Below are 22,603 nucleotides of genomic sequence, written 5' to 3'. Positions count from 1 at the left end.
GTCTGTGAAAACTTTGTTCAGATCATTTGATTTAAAGAAATAGAGAAAGCACAGTACCTCAAAGTAGAAACTATTTGTAGATAGTGAACAATACTCTTGATAACTTCACAAGCAACTGCGGTGGGGTTTCAAGAATTGTAGAGTTCTGGCCAAGATGGAGGGGTAGGTAGAAACCCTTCACTTCTTCACACAACCAAAAAGAGGATAACAACCAATCTAAAATCAATAAATAAACAGAAGTGCCAGAAAATCAAACTGCATGGGACTCTGACAACCAAGGAATTAAAGAAACAGTCAACCAGACCAACCAGACCTGTAAGATGGACAGACTGAGAGAACCTGCTGCAAGGCAATGGACCATGCTAGTGGGGCTGGCTGAACGGGAGACTGACACTCAGCTGACTGGACTACAGCAGGGGTTGCCTCAGTGGGACAAACTCCCAGTCTTACATGTGGATTTGGTGGAAGGTGGAGCTAGAGCTCAGCAGGCGAGCTGCATTGTTCCCTTGCTGGCCCTTCTCCCACAGGCAGCATCAGAGCACAGCAAGGAGGGTTGCCCTGCCCTGGTGAATACCTAAGGTCCCACCCCCATACAATTTAACAGGTGTGCTGAGATAAAGAAACGTTGCGCATGGGTCACCGGCCAGCAGTGACCACGGAACGCTGTGGATGGCTCGCCGAAAAACACGCGAGAAACAAACACATGCACAGAGACAAACTAGTTTCTGTGGGGAAGTAGGGACAAAATGGCCACCCCCCCCAGTGGGGAGCACCCTGATTTACCGTCCATACCTGCTTTTATTGGGCTCATTTTGCATAATAATCCAGGTAAAGTACAGTACTCATTAGGGGGAAGTAAGGAACTATAGAAAACAAGGAATTCTGCTGGTCTATTGAGTCAGGGTCAAAGAGTTGTAAGACTTTGAGGAACAAACTAACTTCCTCCTTGGACCCCTCTCATTCAACTGAGAGCATTCTAAACAAAGAAGGTTTCACAGGAATTTACATGTTCTTTCTTAGGCCTGATCACCTGGAGAATCCGCTCTTTTCAGCAGAGCTGCACCACCCTGTCATTGTTTCAGGCTTAGCACGGGAACTAAGGCAATAAGGAGATTTTCTCCCAGACGATGAGAACTCAGGCTATGTCAAAGCCGAGGAGTGAGGGTCCATCACCCCCTTTTGCTGCAGCCCCCCAAGTCCTTCTTTTGGGGGGCCTCCCAAAGTGATCGTGCCTGGCTTAGGTCATTCCCCCTGTGGGGAATCTTACCCGTCTTTGGCTAACCGACCAAGCTTTTTGGGGTTCAGCAGCAGAAGCAGCATTCCTGCCGGGGAGATAAGCTTTTGTCTCCTTGCTGGCTTACGGTTCCAAGGGCGTTCCCTTAGCCTTAGCCTAGGCAGGGGTTTCAGCTTCTGATACCAGTCAGGGCAGTTCCCAACAAAGAAATATGGCCGAAATGAAAGAACAGAGCAACTCTCCAGAAAGAGACAAGGAGATAGCCAACCTACCTGATGGAGAGTTCAAAACCCTGGTAATCAAAATGCTCACAGAACTAATTGAGCTTGGTTGCAAAATGAAAGGACAAGTGAAAGCTACCCAAAATGAAATGAAGCAAAATATTCAGGGAACGAACAGTGACAGGAAGGAAACCAGGACTCAAAGCAATAATTTGGAACAAAAGGAAGAAGTAAACATCCAACTGGAACAGAATGAAGAAACAAGAATTCAAAAAAAAAAAAAAAGAGAGGCTTAGGAACCTCTGGGACAACTTTAAACATTCCAGTACCTGAATTATAGGGGTGCCAGAAGGGTAAGAACTAGAGCAAGAAATTGAAAATTTATTTGAACAAATGATGAAGGAAAACTTTCCCAATCTGGCAAAAGAAATAAGACCCAGGAAGTCCAAAAAACCTAGAGAGCCCCAAAAAAGTTAGACCCAAGGAGGAACACACCAAGACACATCATAATTAAATTACCCAAGATTAAGGATAAAGAGAGAATTTTAAAAGCAGCAAGAGGAAAGGAGAGAGTTACCTACAAAGGAGTGCCCTTAATACTATCAGCTGACTCCTCAAAAGAAACCTTGCAGGCAAGAACAGGCTGGCAAGAAATATTTGAAGTCATGAAAGGCAGGGACCTACATCCAAGATGACTTTATCCAGCAAAGCTATCATTTAGAATGGAAGGGCAGATAAATTGCTTCCCAGATAAGGTCAGGTTAAACAAGTTCATCATCACCAAGCTCTTATATGAAATGTTAGAGGGATTTATCTAAGAAATTGAAGATGATCAAAAACTATGAATAGTAAAATGACAGCAAACTTACAACTATCAACAAAGGAACCTAAAAAAAAGAAAAACAAGAACAAAAACTAGCAAACAACTAGGATAAGAACAGAATCAGAGAAATGGACATAGAGGGTTTTCAGCAGAGAGGGAAGGAATGGGGGGAACGTACAGGGAATAATAAGCATAATTGGTAGGCATAAAATAGATGGGAAGAGGTCAAAAATGGTATAGGAAGCAGAGAATTCGAAGAACTTACATGTACAACCCATGGACATGAACTAAAGAGGTTGAATACTGGAGGGGGTACAGGGCAGAGGGAGGATAAAGGGGGGAAAATTGGAAAAGCTTTAACATCATAATCAATAAAATATACTCTTTACAAAAGGAATTGTAGTTTAACAGTTCCTGACAAATTTTCTAACTAGTCTGTATTTAATATATGAATCTAGAATGGGTTCTGTGAGTTCATTTCCTCCCTCATCTCAGTTACTACGGAGATAGTGGAAGATACTAACTTTCTGTCCTGAGCAGTTACACGACTCTGGAAGTGAACTAAGTAGGTTCTCTTCTGAAAAAAATAAAAGTAGGGTCTGGGAGCTGCAAGGGGCCATGGAGAGCCCTCAACTGTCCTGTCAGACCGGTTACCAATTCAAAAGAGTAGAGAAACTTAGAGGTCCAGCTCAAAAATGCTCCAACACAAATTTGAAGGTTAATTATTGAGGTTTGAAACTTAACATCTTATTTAATCTTTTTTTGTAATTGGATACAATACCAAGAAGTATTATAAGTTAGAAGAGAGAAGTTGGAAAGAGTATACTCTTAGTAGATAAATCAGTATATGTACGAGTCCTTTCCTTAGATTAAGTCACTGAGAGAAGAGAGACTTAAAGAAAATGGCTCCTAATTATGCTTTTGATTATTCTTTTAACTAGGTTTAGGTCAAACTCACCAGGAAGTCATTGTGAAAAAAATACGATTTTACACTATCATCCACCTATTTTGCCTAAAGAAATGATGGATGCTTCAGTAATGGTTTGTCATATAAATAGTCCTTCTGATTTCTATCTTCAGTTGGTAAGTATATACTGTTCCTTTGAAACAAATTATTTTGAAAGTTTTAAGTGGAAATGTATAACAGAAATGAGTGCCTAGTATGAATTTCAGAGCAAGACAAACCACTTATGAATCTTCTGAAAATTTAATTTTCTTAGTGGCTGCGACTTTAAGAAATTCACATAATTTATAGTGAATTGAGGGTGTTCTTCATCATGCAAATTAGTGATTCGTGGAGGGAAAGGACAGTGAAGGATATATAATGTATAAATTTTTCTTGCTATCATCTGAAATCTACAGTTGACCCTTGAACAACATGGGATGCTGACCCTTGCCCCTCCTCATAAAGTCAAAAATCCACATATAATTTTGACCCCTTCAAAATGTGAATACTAGTAAATAGTGTACTGTTGACTACAGGCCTTACCAACGACGTAGTTGATTAACATATTTTGTATATTTCATGTATTATATACTGTATTATTGAAATAAGCTAGAGAAAATAAAATGTTATGAAAGTCATAAGGAAAATATATTTAACAGTATTTACTGGAAAAACCTGCATATAAGTGGACCCAAGCAGTTCAAATCAGTGTTCAAGCATCAACTGTAGAGATTAGGAAAGCACATAGAGCTGACAAATCAAAATAAAAAAAGACCTGTTTCTGATCATGTATACCTGAACACTTATCAATTATTACTATGTAATTTTTGGAACTTGAGCACCAAAATAGATTTCAAATTGAAGATATTTCATATTAAATTTTTGGACGTGTGACTGGTGGATTTAGAAGGCTACTAACAGTGAGTTCATTCTTATTGATCTCTTTGCATCAGTGCTCTATATAAATTAACTCATTCCAAGGGCCATAATGCTGTGTGTGAATTTTCATTAATCCACAACAATCCTATGGGAAAGATACAGTTATCTTCTTTTATATGTGGAGATGAACTGGAAAAGAGAAGCAACTTGTCATAGGTCACACAGCTACAAAGGATAGAGCCAGGATCAGACTGGGCAGTGCAGCTTTATTCAGAGCCTGTCACCTCAAACACTGCACCACACTCTACTGCCTCCCCAAAGGAGTTGTGGAAATCTGCCTATTTGGCACTAAGTACAGCTTTCATGTGTTTCTTCTGTTAAATTTTTTGTGTCTTGAAATTTAGGTAAAACATATTTAACAAAATTAGCCTTTAACCATTAAGTGTATAGCTCAGTGCCATTAAGTATATTCCCCATGTTGTGCAACCATTACTATTATTCCTCTCCAGATCTTCATCTCAAATGGAAACTTTATTCCTATTAAACAGTAACTCCCCATTCTGCACCTCCCCCCCAGTGTGTGACCTGTTCTGCTTTCTCTAAGTGTAAAACAAACACTAGTTTTTCTTGCGTGTGCCTTACTTTACTTAGTATAATGTTAACATGTTATAGCATGTATCAGAATTTAATTCCTTTTCATGGCTGATTAGTGGTCATTTTATGTATATTCCATATTTGTTTATCCATCTATTGATGGACACTTGGATTGTTTTAAACTTCTGGATATTTTGAATAATGCTATTATGAACATGTCTAGGTCTCTGCTTTCAGTTCTTTTAGGTATAGAACAAGGAGTCTAATTGCTAGATTATAGTGTATGAATTCAGTTTAACTTTATTTCAATATTATTATTGTATTAGTTTCAGGTGTACAATATAGTGATTAGACAATCACGTACCTTGGAAATACCTTGGAGAGCGGGCTTCCCAATATTTTCCAATACCCACCTGGCACCATTCATAGTTATATCCCCATGACTATTTTGTAATTACCAATTCATACTTTTTTGTAAGTTTTAAAAAATTTATTTATTATTGATTTAGAGCTATGAATTATTTTATTGTATTTTTTAAATTACCATTTAGTCTCCTTAAACTCTCTTCCCCCCGCAATCATCACACTATTATCCTTGTTCATGAATCCTTTTCCTTTAGACTCAATCCCTCCACCCGCTGCCCTCCTCTACCCCTTAGCTGCCTTCCTGCTATCTATGAGTCTGTCTCTATTTTGCTTCTTAGTTCTGTTTGTTAATTAGATTCCACATATGAGTGAAATCATATGGTAGTTTTCTTTCTCTGCCTGGCATAATTCATTTAGCATAATGTTTTCCAGGTCTATCTATAATCTATACTGTTACAAAGGGTAAAACTTTCTTCCTTTTTACATCCCAGTAAAATTCCATTGTATAAATATCCCATACTTGTTTTATCCACTTACCTACTGATGGACACTTGGGCTGCCTCCATATCTTGGCAATTGTAAATAATGCTACAATAAACATAGGGGTATTTATGTTTTTTCAAATTAGAGTTTTGGGTTCCTTTGGATGTATTCCCAGAAGTGAGATTGTTGAGTCAAAAGGTGGATCCATTTTTAATTCTTTGAGGTATCTCTATACTGCTTTCCACAGTGGCTGCACCAATCTGCATTCCCACCAACAGTGCGTAAGAGTTCCCCTTTCTTCACATCCTAGCCAGTGCTTGTTGTTTGTTGATTTATCGATGATAGCCATTCTGACTGGTGTGAGACAGTATCTCATTGTGGTTTTAATTTGCATTTCTCTGATGATTAATGACATTGAGCATCTTTTCATGTGTCTATTGGCTATGTGTATATCCTCCTTGGAGAAGTGTCTGGTCAGGTCCTTTGCCCATTTTTTAATCAGGCTCTTTGTGGGAGGGGGGAGTTGTTTTTTTTTGGGGGGGGGGGTTGGTGTTGAGTTTCCTAAGTTCTTTCTTTTCACATTATTTTTTATTTTTATTTTTATTTATTTTACCATTTTTTATTGTTTGAATACACTTGTCTCCATTTTCCCTCCACCACTTTCCCCCACCCAACCCACCACCACCTCCCACACTGAATCCTACCCCCCTTTGGTTTTGTCCATGGGTCCTTTACATGTTCCTTGATGACTCTTTCCCTTCTTTCCCCTGTTAATCTCCATCCCCCTCCTCTCTGGTTACTGTCAGTTTGCTCTTTATTTCAATGTCTGTGGTTATATTTTGCTTGCTTGTTTGTTTGTTTTGTTGACTAGGTTCCAGTAATAGGTGAGATCATATGGTACTTGTCTTTCACCGCCTGGCTTACTTCACTAGGCATATTGCTCTCCAGTTCCATCCATGCTGTCATGAAGGGTAGGAGCTCCTTCTTTCTCTCTGATGTGTAGTATTCCATCATGTAAATGTACCACAGTTTTTTGATCCACTCATTTACTGATGGGCACTTGGGTTGCTTCTAGCACTTGGCTATTGAAAAGTGTGCTTCTATGAACATTGGGGTGCATAGGTTCTTTTGGATTGGTGTTTCAGGGCTATTAGGGTATAATCCCAGCAGTGGAATTTCTGGTTCAAAAGACAGTTCCATTTTTATATTTTTGAGGGAGTTCTATACTGTTTTCCACAGTGGCTGCACCAGTCTGCAATCCCACCAACAGTGTACTAGGGTTCCCTTTTCTTCACAGCCTTGCCAGCACTTATTATTTGTTGACTTGTTTATGATGGCCATTCTGACTGGTGTGAAATAGTAGATATCTCATTGTGGTTTTAATTTGCATCTCTCTGATGGCTAGTGATACTGAGCATCTTTTCATATGTCTGTGGACCCTCTGTATGCCCTCCTTGGAGAATTGTCTGTTCAGGTCCTTTGCCCATTTTTTAATTTGTCTGCTTGTCTTCTTAGAGTGGAGTTGTGTGAGTTCTTTATATATTTTGGATATCAAACCCTTGTCTGAGATATCATTGGCACATATATTTTCCCATATGGTTGGTTCCCTTTTCATTTTGCTGATGTTTTCTTTAGCCATGCCAAAACTTTTTAATTTGATGTGGTCCCATTTGTTTATTGTTTCCTTTATGTCCCTTGTTCTAGGGGACATATTGGTGAAAATACTGCTACATGGAATATCTGAGAATTTCCTGCCTGTGTTTTCCTCTAGGACTTTTATGGTATCATGACTCATATTTAAGTCCTTTACCCATCTTATGTTTATTTTTGGGTATGATGTAAGTTTTCAGTCAAGCCACTCTTTTGCATGTAGCTGTCCAGATCTCCCAACACCATTTGTTGAAGAGGCTATTTTTACTCCATTTTATGCTTCTTCCCCACTTTGTCTAATATTAATTGATCATAGAAACTTGGGTTTATTTCTGGGCTCTCTATTGTGTTCCACTGGTCCATGTGTCTTTTCTTATGCCAGTACCAGACTGTTTTGATTACCATGGTATTGTAATATAGTTTGATGTCAGGTATGGTGATTCCTCCTACTTTGTTGTTCTTTCTCAAAATTTCTGTGGCTATTCAAGGTCATTTATGATTCATATAAATTTTAGAAATGTGAGGTATGTCATTGGTATTTTAAAAGGGGTTGCGTTGAATCTATAAATTGCTTTGGGTAGTGGGGACATTTTAATAATGTTAATTCTTCCAAATATAAACATGGAATATTTTCTGTTTATTCATGTCTTCCTTAATTTCTTCTGTGTTGTGTGGTTTTCTGAGTACAGGTCTCTCACCTCCTTCATTAGTTTTATTCCTAGGTACTTTATTTTTCCTGTTGCTCTTGCAAATGGAATTTTTTTCCTGACTTCCATTTCTGATATTTCATTGTTGGTATACAAAAACGCCTTCAATTTCTGAATATTGACTTTGTATCCTGCTGCTTTGCCAACTTCACTTATTAGGTTGAGTTGTTTTTTGGTCAAGTCTGTGGGGTTTTCTGTGTACATTATCATGCCATCTGCAAACAATGACACTTTTGCTTCCTCCTTTCCTTTTATTTCTTCTTGTCTGATTGCTGTGACTAGGACTTCCAATACCATGTTGAATAGAAGTGGTGAAAGTGGATGTCCTTGTCTTGTTCCTCATCTTAGTAGGAAAGCTTTTAGTTTTTAACCCATTGAGTATGATACTGGCTGCAGGGTTTTCATATATGGCCTTTATTATATTGAGGTGTGCTCCCTCTGCTCCCACTTTGATGAGTCTTTTTATCATAAATGGGTGCTGTAACTTATCAAGTGCTTTTTGTGCATCTGTAGATATGATCATGTGATTTTTGTTTATGGGTTATATTGTGTTTATTGATATGCGAATATTGTACCATCCTTGCATCTCTGGGATGAATCCCACTTGATCATGGTGTAAGATCTTTTTCATTTATTGCTGGATGTGGTTTGCCAATATTTTGTTGAGGTTTTTAGCATCTATATTCATCAGTGATATTGACCTGTAGTTTCTTGCTTTGTTGTGTCTTTGGTTTTGGAATTAGGATGATGCTGTTCTCACAAAAAGCATTTCATAGTCTTCCCTCTTCCTGGAAGTTTTCCAACAGTCTTTGAAGGATAGGAATTAGTTCTTCCTTAAATGTCTTATAAAATTCTCTTGTGAAACCATCTGGTCCAGGGGCTTTTGTGTGATGGGAGTTTGTCATTACTTCCAATTTCACCAGCTGTTATAGGTCTGTTTAGGCTCTCTGCTTCTACTTTCAGTTTTGCAAGATTATGTTTTTCTAGAAATTTGTCCATTTCACCCAGGTTTTCAAGTTTCTTGACATATAGTTCATAGTAATTTCTTACAGTCCTTTGTATTTCTGTGGTATCAGTTGTCATTTCTCCTCTTTCATTTCTGATTTTATTTATTTGGCTCCTCTTTTATTCTTGATGAGTCTGCTTAAAGGCTTTTCAGTTTTGTTTATCTTTTTAAAAAACCAGCTCCTGGAATTATTGATCTTCAAAAGTGTTCTTTCAGTCTCTATGTCATTTAATTCTACTGTGATCTTGATTATTTTCTCCCTTCTACTGACTCTGGACTTTGTTTATTGTTGTTCCTCCAGTTCTTGCAGATGCAGGGTTAGGTTGTTTATGTGAAATGTTTCTGTCTTTTTATAGGTAGGCCTGTATTGCTAGGAACTTCCCTCTCAAGACTGCCTTCACTGTGTCCCATAGGTTTCAGACTGTTGTGTATTATTTTCATTTGTTTCTAGAAACTTTTTTATTTCTTCCTTGATCTCATTCTTAACCCATTCATTGTTTGATAGCATGCTATTCAATCACCATGAGTTTGAGTGCTTTGGATTTTTTTCCTTGCGGATTGTTGTCATTTTACTGTTCATAGTTTTTGATCTTCTTCAATTTCTTAGATAAGTCCCTTTAACACTTTGTATAATAAGGACATGATGATGATGAACTCCTTTAACTTGACGTTATCTGGGAAACATTTGATCTGCCCTTCCATTCTAAATGATAGTTTTGCTGGATAGAGTAATCTTCAATGTAGGTCCTTGCCTTTTGCGACTTCAAATACTTCTTTCTAGGCCCTTCTTGCCTGTAAGATTTCTTCTGAAAAATCAGCTGATTGTTTTATGGGCACTCCTTTGTAGGTAACTCTCTCCTTTCCTCTTGCTGCTTTTAAGATTCTCTCTTTATCTTTAATCTTGGGTAACTTAATGATGATATGCCTTGGTGTGTTCATTTTTGGGTTCAACTTCTTTGGGACTCCTGGGCTTCCTGGAAGTCTTATTTCCTTCACCAGATTGGGGAAGTTTTCCTTCATTATTTGTTCAAATAAGTTTCAATTTCTTGCTTCTGTTCTTCTCTTTCTGGCACCCCTATAATTCAGATATTGGGATGTTTAAAGTCGTCCCAGAGGTTCCTAAGTCTCTGTTCATTTTTTTTTTTTTTTCGAATTCTTGTTTCTTCCTTCTGTTCTAGTTGGATGTTTTATTTCTTCCTTTTGTTCCACATTGTTGATTTAAGTCCTGGTTTCCTTCCTGTCACTGTTGGTTCCTGAATATTTTGCTTTATTTCACTTTGGGTAGCCTTACTTTGTTGCTTCATTTTGTGACCAAGCTCAATTAGTTCTGTAAGCATCTTGATTATCAGGGCTTTGAACTCGCTGTGAGACAGGTTGGCTATCTCCTTGTTGCTTAGCTCTCTTTCTGGAGCTTTGCTCTGTTCTTTCATTTGGGCCATATTTCTTTGCCTCACTGCACCTGTTATGTTGTAAGGGGATGGGCCCTTAAATATTCTCCAGGGCATACCAACCCTCTGCTGCATTGTGGTGCTGTACGTGGCAGAGGGGTCAGAGAGGGAACAATGTGGCACCCTTGCTCAGCTCTAGAACTCCTTTCCAGCAAACTCTCTTGTGAGACTAGGAGTTTCTCCTGCCATGGCAACCCCTGCCATAGTTTACAGCTAGCTTTGAGTTTTAGTTTCCCATTAAGCCAGCTCTGCCTTGCTTGAGCAGTCTGCCACCTTGCCTCCGGACCTCTCAGCCAGCCTCACCCACATGGCCGACCTCCTTGGCGTGGGTCTTCTCTGCCCATCCAACTGCCAGTCTCCCTCTTACCAGTCTGGTTGAATGTTTCTCTAATTCCTTGGTTGTCAGAGTTACATGCAGAAATGCCAGATTTTCTGGTGGTTTATTGTTTGTACATTGGTTGTTATCCTCCTTTTTGTTGTGCAAAGAAGTAAAGGAGAAGATTGTTTTTGTTTTTAGGTTCGGTTGTTGATACCTGTGAGTTTCTTTTCTTTCTTTTTTTTTTTTTTGTCATTTCACTGTTCATATTTTTGATCATCCTCTTTTTTCTTAGATAAGTCCCTTTAACACTTTGTGTAATAAGGGCTTGGTGATAGTGAACTCCTTTAAATTTACTTTATGTGGGAAGCACTTTATCTGCCTTTCCATTCTAAATGATAGCTTTGCTGCATAGAGTAATCTTGGATGCAGGTCTTTGCTTTTCATGACTTCAAATATATCATTCCAGGCCCTCCTTGCCTGGAAGGTTTCTTTTGAGAAACCAGCTGACAGTCTTATGGGAACTCCTTTGTGGGTAACTATCTCCTTTTCTCTTGTTGTTTTTAAGATTCTCTCATCTTTAATCTTGAGTAATGTAATTCTGATGTGTCTTGGTGTGTTCCACCTTGGATTCAACTTCTTTGGCACTCTGAGCTTCCTAAACTTCCTGGAAGTCTATTTCCTTTTCGAGATTGGGAAAGTTCTCCTTCATTATTTTTTTTTCCAATAAGTTTTCAGTTTCTTCCTCTTCCTCTTCTCCTTCTGGCACCCCTACAATTTGAATGTTGGAACATTTAATGATGTCCTGGAAGTTCCTAAGACTCTCCTCATTTTTTTGAATTCTTATTTCTCCATTCTGTTCTGGTTGAATGTTTCTTTCTCCTGGTCCAAATTGTTGATTTGAGTTCCAGTTTCCTTCCCTTCACTATTGGTTCCTTGTATATTCTTCTTTATTTCACTTTTCATAGCCTTCACTTCTTCCTCTATTTTGCAACCATTCTCAACCATTTCTGTGATCATCCTGATTACCAGTGTTTTGAACTCTGCATCTAATAGGTTGGCTATCGCTATATCGCTCATCTCTGTTTTTGGAGCTTTGATCTGTTCTTATATTTGGGCCATATTTTTTTCTCCACACACCTGTTGTGTTGTAAGGGGAAAAGCCTCAAGTATTTGCCAGGGCAGGGCAACCTATGTTGCTGTGTTGTGGTGCTGTATCTGGCTTAGGGGTGTGAGAGGGAACAGTGCTGTTTACTTATGTCTTGGCTGACTTTCAGTCATTCCCCCGCTACCCATAAGCAAATTGGGCCCTTCTTGTGCTGATTCCTGGGTAGGTGGTTTTGTATATGTTCTAGGACCCTGTTTTTCCCTCCAATGAACTCCTCTGTGAGGCTGGGAGTTTCTGGTGCTACAGCAACTCCTACAGATTTTTACAGCCAGAGGTTTTGAGTCTTTTTCTTTTCCTGTGCTGGAACCGTGGGTTGCACGGTTCCTCTCACTCCCCAGTTGTTCCTTCCAGTTTATCCACACCCAAATGTGGAACCACCTGGTCCACCAGCTGCTGCCTTGCTGCTCATCCTCTGTGCCCTGGCTGCCCATCTCTACTCCTCCTACCAGTCTGAGTAAAGGTTTCTTTAACTCCATGGTTTTTGTACTTCTATATGGTTCAATGTTCTGACAGTTCTGGTTATTGTTGTTTTTAAATTTGTTACTGTCCTTTTTTGGTTGTGGGAGGAAGCAAAGTGTAGTTACTGATGCCTCCATCTTGGCTGGAAGTATGTCTTTGACTGTGGATGGTTTGATCATTATGCACCTCAGTTCATATCCATTTGAGTTTATCCTACTGGGGTTTGTTCAGTGTACTAATTTCCCAGAGCTGCTATTGACAAAATACCACAAATTGGATGGTTTAAATAAAACATATTTATTGTCTCAGAATTCTAAAGTGTAGTCTAAGATCAATGTGTTGGCTAGGTTTGTTCCTTCTGAGCTCTGAGAGGGAAAATCTGTTCCATGTCTCTACCCTAGATATTGGTGGTTTGCTGGCAGTCTTCAGCACCCATTGCCTTCTATTGAATCATACCAATCTCCTTGCCTTCTTCATATGGAATTCTCTCTGTGTACTTGTCTTTTGCAATTTTTTTAAAGGACACCAGTCATATTGAACTAGGTCCCACATAAGACTTTATTTCGAATAACTTGATAACCTGTGTCAAAACCCTCACTTAAAATAGCTATCTGTGATCACATTCTGAAGTACTAGGGTGTTAGAACTCCTACATACTTTGCAGGGAGGACATAATTCACTCACAATAGTCCATCCTCTGGTCTACCAAAAGTTAATTTTCTTCCCCCATGCAAAATACATTCACCCCATTCTAGCATTCCAAAAAGTCTTAATCATTCCAGCATCAGCTCAACTGAAAATCCCAAATCTTCTCATCTAAGTCAAGTAGGTAAGAATTGGGCATCACTAAAAGTAGGGCTAAATTTATTTTCATCTCAGTCTGTGAGACCAGACAAGTCTCAAACCTGGCAGGGCAAATTCTGATTCTTATGTCTTGAAAATAATTCTCTTTGGCTAGGTGCTCTGTCCTTTAGTCCCACTGGGGTGGTGGCCCTATCATCTCAGCCCTGGCAGCAGCCCTACCAATTGGAATTGAGTTATTCTCTCCCTCTGGAACCCAGTAGGAGGCCCCACCCCTGGAACAGAGGTAGACACAGCCTCTCAATTCTATGCCCTCTGGGTTTGTGGTGGCAGTGGCAGACACATCAGTCTGAATCATCTTCAGGGTCATTCTTCTGTTTCTTGAAAGATAGCATATTTCGTGGCCAATATCTCTGTCGGCTCACTTTCTGCCTATAGAATCCCATGTGTCTAGCAACCCCTTTTAGTTTACTCCAGTCTCTGTCCCCTGTAGTTCAAGCTGGCAGTGTTTCTGCTGAGATGGTTGATTGGGTCCACAACTCACATACCTGTAATCTGAGGAAATAGTGTCCAGCCAAGCCTTTGCTTTGTCTCCAGAGCACTCTTCCTCATATTTGCAGTATGAATAGTATGAGAATTTTCTAAGTCTTCAAGTTCTGGTATCTGTATGTTTAACAGTTCTTCGATTTATCTCTGTCCTCTCACATTTTATTAGAAGCAGCAAGGAGAAAGCAGGCTGTGCTTCAGCACTTTGAGTAGTGGTCTCCACAGTTAAATATCTAAGTTCTGTGTTCCATCTAACAGAACACAATTTAGCCTAGCTCCCTACCACTGTATAACCAAAATTGTATTTCCTCCAATTTCCAATAACATGTTCCTCACTTCTGAGATCTCACCAGAAGCACCTTTAATGTTCATATTTCTACTAGCAGTCTTTTCAAAGTAATCTGTATTTTTTCATTCAGTTACCTCACAACTCTTCTTTTTCTACTCATTGCCCAATTCCAAAACCACTGCCATATTTTAAGTATTTGTTACAGCAGCATCCTACTTTCCAGAATGAAAATCTGCATGCATTTTCTAGGACTGTCCCAGCAAAGTTCCATGAGTAAAGTGGCTAAAACAACATAACTTTATTGTCTCACAGTTCTGGATCTAGAAACGCAAGATCAAATTATCAGTAGCATTGGTTCCTTCTGAGGACTGTGAGTAAGAATCTATTCCATGCCTTTCTACTAGCTTATGGTGGTTAGCTGGAAATTTTTGGTGCTCCATGGATTCCACTTCACCCCAGTCTTTGCCTTCATCTTCATATGCCTTCTCCCAGGTGTTTGTCTCTTTGCCCAAATTTACTCCTTTTAATAAGGACGCCAGTTGTATTTGATTAAAACCTTCCATGTGATTTCATTTTAACTTGATTATCTCTGTAAAGACCCTCTCTCTGTTTAAGGTCACATTCTGGGCTACAGGTTTATGACTGCAAAATAAATGAATATATATATATATATATATTTTTTTTGGAGAAACACAATTCAACCCATAAAATTGAGCATCTTGGATTTGTAGGTTCATGTCTTTTATCAAATTTGAGAAGTTTTGAGCATTATTTCTTCATATAATCTTTCTGCTTCTTTCTCTCTCTCTCTCCTTCTGGAACTCCCATAATGAGTATATCAGTGTGTTTAATAGTGTTCCACAAGTCTCTCAGTCTCTTGTTCACTTCATTGAATTTTCTTTCTGCTCTTCTCTGGAGGAAGAAAAATTATTTCAATTTTCCTATCATATTCACTGATTCTTTCTTATGCTTTCTTAAACCAGTTCTTGAACCTTCTAATATTTTTTTTATTTTAGCTGTTGTACTTTTTAGCTCCACACTTTCTGTTTGATACCTTTTTACAATTTCTAATTTTTGTTGATACTTTCATTTTGGTCCTTTATTGTTTTCCTGGTTTCTTCTGATTCTTTGTTGATGTTTTGCTTTAGCTCTTTCAGTATATTTAAGAAATATGTTCAAGCCCTGGCTGGCGTAGCTCAGTGGATTGAACACGGGCTGTGAACCAAGTGTCGCAGGTTCAATTCCCAGTCAGGGTACATGCCTGGGTTGCAGGCCATGACCCCCAGCAACCACACATTGATGTTTCTTTCTCTCTCTCTTTCTCCCTCCCTTCCCTCTCTAAAAATAAATAAATAAAATCTTAAAAAAAAAGAAAAATATGTTCTTAAGTCTTTGTTAGTAATGTCACTATCTGGGCTTCCTTGGGGGCAGTTTTTGTCTGTTTATTATGTGTGCCTTCTGAAAATCAGATTTCCCCAATCAGGTTTGCTGGATTTTTTTTTAATTGTTGAAGACTGTAATTGTTGGTTTGTTCTTTGTTTAGAGAACTATTTTTGGCAAAGACTATTCCTTCTGTGATCTTTGAGGTACCTGTTCCTTTAGCTTGTATTCAGCAACGTTTTACAGTGATTTCCTTGAATGTCAAGAGCTTGATGGGGTGTTGCTTGGTTGTTGTAACACTTTGGCTATTTTCCAGAGCTCTAATGAAGTTTATTCAGATGATTTCTAGATTTTTCAATCTTTGTATGGGAGAACAATATCTTGGAACTTCCTAGTCTGCTATTTTGCTATTGTCATCCCTGTTGAATTTTTCAGTGTTCACTTCAGATAACCTGTTAATGGAAAAAGATAAGTATTTCATCCTTAGAAATAAAAGATCAGAATGTTAAAAGTATTTTTTAAAGTAACTTAATTAAGAAAAGAGAGATTCTGAAAATTTCCACATGCATTAGTATACTCACAAAAGAGAAAAACTTAATTTTTTGCCAGTTGAGATGAATTTTTTAACCTTAAGATTTGGTTTTTGGAGAAATAATCAAATGCTTTTTTTTCTTTAAGAACTATTTTAGGTACTATAAAAACTTTAAGAACTATGATTTAAAGTAACCAATTGTTCCCATTTAATAATAGGAAGCTCTATTTTATTACATAATGTGGTCATGTCACAAGCTCTGCTGAAATTAACTGATTTAAATATTTTATCAATTCAGTGAAAAACCATTATATGGGTCGTAGATAGGAAGCTGTACATGATGCCAGTGTAGCACTACAGGAATTTCTTGGTGGCCACCAGGGGGAACATAACTGTACAATGGAGGTATCAGAATCGTCACCCCAATCCATAGGTGAATCTTAGCACATTCATAGTGATTCAGTAACAATATGTATTTTGATATAGCAACAATTTTAGTTATCATATATACCATCTATTCTAGTAAAAAAGGATTACTTTAATTCATCACACCTGTAGATAGCACTGTTCAGCTTTGGGGAAATTCAAGGGATAGACCTAACTGGGTGAAGGAACAAGTTAAATAATGGCATGAGGACATAATCACATAAATCCAAAAGGTAGAGCATTCTGCAGAAAAATAACACACAAGCCCTGGCTGGTGTAGCTCAGTGGATTGAGCTCGGGCTGGGAACCAAAGTGTCCCAGGTTCGATTCCCAGCCAGGGTACATGCCTGGGTTGCAGGCCATAACCCCCAGCAACCGCACATTGATGTTTCTCTCTCTCTCTCTCTCTCTCTCTCTCTATCTCTCTATCTCCCTCCCTTCCCTCTCTAAAAATAAATAAATAAAATCTTTAAAAAAAAGAAAAATAACACACTTTTTAATAAGACAGGGTCATTTTAAAAAAGGAACAGTATCCTAGACTTACTAAGACAGCCAGATACAATATGTAGTCTTGAATTGGATACTAATTGTGGTCAGCTGGGGAAATCTAAATATGGTCTAGAAGTACTAGACCATATGGTCTAGAAGTAAGGGGCCCTTACTGAAATATAAAAGGTGAGAATTGATTTAAAATACTGGTTATTAAATTGTACTTTATGGTATGGTTTCATTTTTTATAAAACAAAAGAATGGAAAGTGTAGAAAAATATCTAGAAGGATATATACTTAAGATATCTGGAATAATGTGATTAAAAATTTTTATGTCTGCTAATTTTGTATGCTTCTTTTGAAATTATTTCATATTTAAATTACATAACATTTATATCTAATTCCAACATTTTATAATTTTATGAGCAGTGTCTATAATACATGCAACAGTAAAATCTTAAGTTTCTAAGAAACTACAGTGTTTAATTCCTTTATTTCTTAGGTAGGGAGCCTGGATTTTTTATTTCTATTAAAAAGAATCGAAGATTTTTATAAAAGTGAAGATGGGGAAAATCTGGAAATCCTTTGTCCAGTTCAAGACCAAGCCTGTGTAGCCAAATTTGAAGATGGAGTTTGGTACCGAGCAAAAGTCATTGGTAGGCAATTGCACACTATTTTTCCAGGGAAATGTTATGCTTAAGAAGAGATACCATCTGAGTACACATTGAATTTTGGGAATGATATTATTTGATCTTATAATTTTTATCTGTCATTTGTCTAGAAAACTAATGATAGCAATGTTGGAAGATGAATTTCTGGCTTCTTAGATTTCATTTGATTTGACCATTTTTTTTGTTTTGTTTTGCTTTGTTTTCTTATGTCCACTATATTTATAAAATTGAATAATGCTAAATGAGTTATACTCCACTCTCCTCCTAAAAGGCAAATGTGTTTAATTCTTTCAACCATTTCTCTTTTCTTCCAGCCATTTTTTGGTATTTACCTGGGTTGTTTCTTCTAAGTAATATGTAATACTATGTTGATACTTTACTCTTAGTTGTTATCTATTTTGATAGATAAGTTTTAGATCTCTCGTTGCTCTTTTGTGTTCACCTTAGCCCCCATAGAAGTCTGACATTTTTTAGTTAATTATTCTATGTAAATATTTTCTCTAGTAAGCCATAAAGTATCCTTTAGTTCTGAGCTAATAATTGCATTAACTTTTCCCTTTTTCTTTTAATTTATGGCTACATTTTCCTAATAATTTGAAACAATTATCCATGTGATTAGACTTCCAGATAATATTACTATATTTTGCCATGTATAATGCACACCCATGTTTTTGGCCCAAACTTTCAGGAAAAACTTTTAATTTTTTAATTCAATTTTTATTCATTTATATTTAGATACTTTTTTGTATTGTAAAAGAATTTTAGCATTTATTTTTTAATGTATTTTGGTACAAGAAATTTTATGTAACAAATAATTACAAAACAGAAGAACAGATATAAGGTATGTCAGGTATTATGCATGTATAATGCGCATCCTTATTTTTCCCTCAACAATCTGGGCAAAAAAGTGTGCATTGTACATAGCAAAATACAGTAGTTTGATTTTTTTTTTAACTTTGAAATCATTCTTCTGGAGACCTTGGTCAAGATGGAGGCATAGGTAAACACAGCTTGCTTACTCTCGCAACCACATCAAAATTGCAGTTAAACTACAGACCAAAGGTCACTCAGAACAGTCAGAAATCAAGTTGAGTAGAGGTCAGACAACTACAAAACTAAAGAAACCACAACAATCTAGAAGGGTTGGGAGATGTGGAACAGGCACATCCCACACCCATGTGGGGTGAATAAAAATACGACAGGGATATCTCAGAAGTGAGTAGTTAGACCTACACCAGGCCCCACAGCCCAGGGTACTGGCGCCAGGAAGAGAAGCCCCAATAATTTCTGGCTGTAAAAGCCAGTGGAATTGAAGTTGATGAAAAGGTAATACAGGGCTTCCTGACAGTTACTCTTAAAGGGCCTGTGCCAAACTTAGAGGCACTCTGTCTGAGTCTGGCATCATCAAGATAGCCCCTTGAAAGGCACTAATGGCATATTGAGCAGGAACTAACGTGTCTGGCATCAGGGCAAGAGCTAAGGGACAGTTCTCTCCCATAAAGAAATGCAACAGAGTAAATTGTCCACATTTTTTGAGCCTTCCCTCCACAGAGCCACAATTGGCAGGTTGTAGCCACATCTGAGACTCTAAACACTTTCCCTTGCCCTGGCATGTAACTGAAGCTCCACCCCACCCAATTAATGGCCTTCCCCCAGCCCTGTACCTCTGTCTAAGTAGACCCAGGACCAGCACAAGTAGCAGCAACCCTTGGATCAGTTTGGCTCTGCCTTGGAACTTCCAAGCCCAGCACAAGTAGTAGTCATCTGCAGATAGCTTTGTAGCTCAAGCTAGGTATCTCCAGGCAGAACACAATTGGTGGCTGATGCTGACCCAAACCACCCAGGAAACCCAAGTCTACTCACCCCATGGACAGCTACAGACCACATTGGAGCACCACCACCCTGTGCTGGTACAGCTGATCCTTTATGGAAGGGGGAGGTTGGTGGTTGGTCAGTGATCACAGCCAGTCTTTGCAACTGACTGGTCTGAGTAAATCCCTCCCAGAGACTTGCCAACAGCAAGCAAGGCTCAACTACAAAAGGAGGGTATACTCAGCCCACATGAAGGGCATACCTTGAGTACCCAGTTTGGGTAGTAGGGGAAGCTGTGCCACTGGAGCCTACAGGCCAGACTACCAAGAGAGGGAGTCATAGCAGCTCTGCCTAATACAAAGAAATAAACATGGGGAGGTTGCCAAAATGAGGAGACAAAGAAACATGGCCAAAATGAAAGAAGGATCAAAACTCAAGAAAAAGAACTAAACAAAATGGAGATAAGCGATCTGTCAGATACAGAATTTAAAACAGTGGTTATAAGAATGCCCGAGGAATTCAGCGAGTTTCTCAATGGCATAAGAAAGAGCCAGACAGAAATGAAGTATATTCTAATGGAAATAAACAATTTACAGGGACACAACACTAGCGTAGATGAAGCTGAGAATCAAATCAATGATCTGGAACATAAGGAAACAAGAAATAACCATAAGGAGCCTCTGGGACAACTTTAAGCAAACCAACATTCGCATCATAGGGGTGTCAGGAAGAGAAGAGAAAGAGCAAGAAATTGGAATGCTATTGGAAAAAATAATGAAAGAAAACTTCCCTGATTTGGTGAGGAAAATAGACATGCAAGTCCAGGAAGCACAGTGAGTCCAAAACAAGATGGACATAAACAGGTCCATAAGAAGACACATAATTAAAATGCCAAAGCTTAATGACAAAGAGAGAACCATAAAAGCAGGAAGAGAACAGGGGAGTCCCCATAAGGCTGTCAGCTAATTTCTCCAAAGAAACTTTGCAGGCTAGAAGGGATTGGCAAGAAATATTGAAAGCATGAAAAGCAGGGAGCTAGAGCCAAGATTGTTCTACCCAGCAAAGCTATCTTTTAGAATCAAAGGGCAGATAAAGAGCTTCCCAGTCAAGAAAAACCTAAAGGAGTTCATCATCACCAAACCATTATTATATGAAATGTTAAAGGGACTTATTTAAGAAAAAAAGATCAGAACTATAAATAATAAAATGGCAATAAACACATACCTATTAGCAATTGAATTTAAAAAACTAGACAAACAAGAACAGAGACAGAATGAAGGATACAGACAGAGAGCATTTGATGGTTACTACATGGGAGAAGGTTTGGGGGAATGGGTGAAGAGTTAAGGTGATTAAGAAGTATAAATTGGTAGTCACAGAACAGACATGGGGATGTAAAGTACAACCTAGGACACAGAGTAGCCAAAGAACTTATATGCATGACCCATGGACATGAACAATGGTTTGGGGATTGCCTGAGGGGACTAAAGGGTGCTGGGTGAGGAGCAAAAGGGGAAAAAAATGGAACAACTATAACAACACAATCAATGAAATATATTTTTAAAAAAACTCTTCCGCTCCAATTAGACTACTTGTCCTCCAGGCTTACTACACTTAGTTATTCTGAGAATTTATTTCACTTGATTATTCACTTTATTTTTCTCTGTATGGGATCCCTTGTTTTCTGGATCTCATGTTTGTCTCTTTGGTTTCCTCCCTTATTTTGGTGGGAGCATCTTCTAAATGTTTCCTCAGAGAGAATAAATGGTAGGTAAATTTTGAGACCTCGCATGTCTCTTGACTCCCTCTCAAGCATGATTGATAATTTGGGTAAAAGAATGATCTTTAAATTCCATACCTTATTTCTGTTTTTTTTAAATGACATCTTCATTCAGAGACTTGAAGAAGGAACATATATGAAGGACCCATGGGCAAAGACAATGGGGGAGCAGGATTGAATGTGGAAGGTGGGGGTGCATGGGGCAGGGGAGAGTATTGGGGTGGGAAATGGGGACAAGTGTAATTGGACAGCAAAAAAAAATTTTAATATTTTAAATCAAAATGAATAAATATAACTCAGAGATCAGAATTTAAAAAAGAGACTTGAGGAATGATAAGGCTTAATGGTATTGTTACAGTTGAGAATATCCTTCTAGATGTAGATTCCAGTAGAGAGAAGTTCCCTCACCTTCTTACCTTCTAGGGACAAGTGTCCTCTCAGTCACCTACTATATGGTGACTGTCATCTTGAAGTGTTATCTTGAGTACCTGTGTTCTACCTGCTTCCACTTCTATTAAGAAGCAAAGAATGCCTGTACTTTTCCAAACAAAATCCTTAAATTTGAAACTGATGGCAACAGGTTTACTAGCACTGTATACATGTGGTGAGAGAACCTAAAGTCAATGGTATATTTTGAGTTTTGGGGGCGGGGGTGGTTAAAGTTTTTGTTAGACTTTATTCAAAAAGTTTTTGAAGACTTTATTCAAACTTCACTGTGTTTTTATCTTTCAGAGGTTTGTTTGGTATCCTTTAAAATACAGAACTAGCCCTGGACAAGTGGCTCAGTTGGTTGTAGCATTGTCCCATACACCAAAAGGTTGTGGGTTTGATTCCTTGTCAGGGCACATATCTAGATTGCTGGTTCAGTCCCCCTTCAGGGTGTGTATGGGAGGCAACTGATCAATGTTTCTCTATGACATATTTGCTTCTTTCTCTCTTACTCTCTCTGCCTCCCTCTCTTCCCACTTTCTCTCTCTAAAAATCAATGAAAACATATTCTCAGGTAAGGATTAAAAATACATATTTCTGTGTGTGTGTGTGTGTGTGTGTGAGAGAGAGAGAGAGGTCTACCTCTACTTGTCATTTTTACAATATCCCCAAAATAATTTTTAAAATTTCATAGTTAGCTACCATTATATGAATACATTTTTAGTTTGATTATTAAATATTTTGCCTTGTTTGATCCTATGTTGAAAGTCAATACTTAAGTGCTCACTTTGTGCTTGGTGTTTTGCAAAATTTTTGAAATTGGCGAATCCTCCAAAAAAAGCTGTGCAAGACTTGATTTTCTTTTTGGTGTATCCATTTTACAAATAAAATGGTGAAGGTTGGAGGAAAAAAATGAAGTTGCTCATTTTTTTCTCATTTTCAGGGTAGTATCTTGGTGATATTAATTAACTTGCTTAGAGTCATATGGCATTCAGTAACTAAGCTACATTTCTAATCCAGTCAGTCTAATTAAAAGCCTAATTCTTAACTCTTAGGCCTAACCCCAAGCACTTGATAGTTATTTTGTTATCCTGATTTTGGTTGTCCTTTCAATAACATGTTAGTTTCTCATTCACCAAATTTGAAAA

General features: G+C 38.1%; 1 protein-coding gene across 1 annotated transcript in view; it reads left to right on the top strand.

Annotated features, from left to right (window-relative positions):
* The window catches only part of RNF17 (ring finger protein 17), a 145,563-nt gene that overhangs the window by 61,415 nt on the left and 61,545 nt on the right, over nucleotides 1-22,603 (top strand). The window contains exons 16-17 of the mRNA XM_028531988.2: nucleotides 3,220-3,361; nucleotides 17,266-17,419. Of these exons, the coding sequence (XP_028387789.1) occupies nucleotides 3,220-3,361; nucleotides 17,266-17,419 (296 nt within the window). The remainder of the gene's footprint in view (nucleotides 1-3,219; nucleotides 3,362-17,265; nucleotides 17,420-22,603) is intronic.

The sequence above is a fragment of the Phyllostomus discolor genome, chromosome 2 (genome assembly GCF_004126475.2).
Source record: "Phyllostomus discolor isolate MPI-MPIP mPhyDis1 chromosome 2, mPhyDis1.pri.v3, whole genome shotgun sequence".
In the NCBI taxonomy this organism is placed as follows: domain Eukaryota; kingdom Metazoa; phylum Chordata; class Mammalia; order Chiroptera; family Phyllostomidae; genus Phyllostomus; species Phyllostomus discolor.
This window is presented reverse-complemented; position numbering and strand designations above follow the sequence as displayed.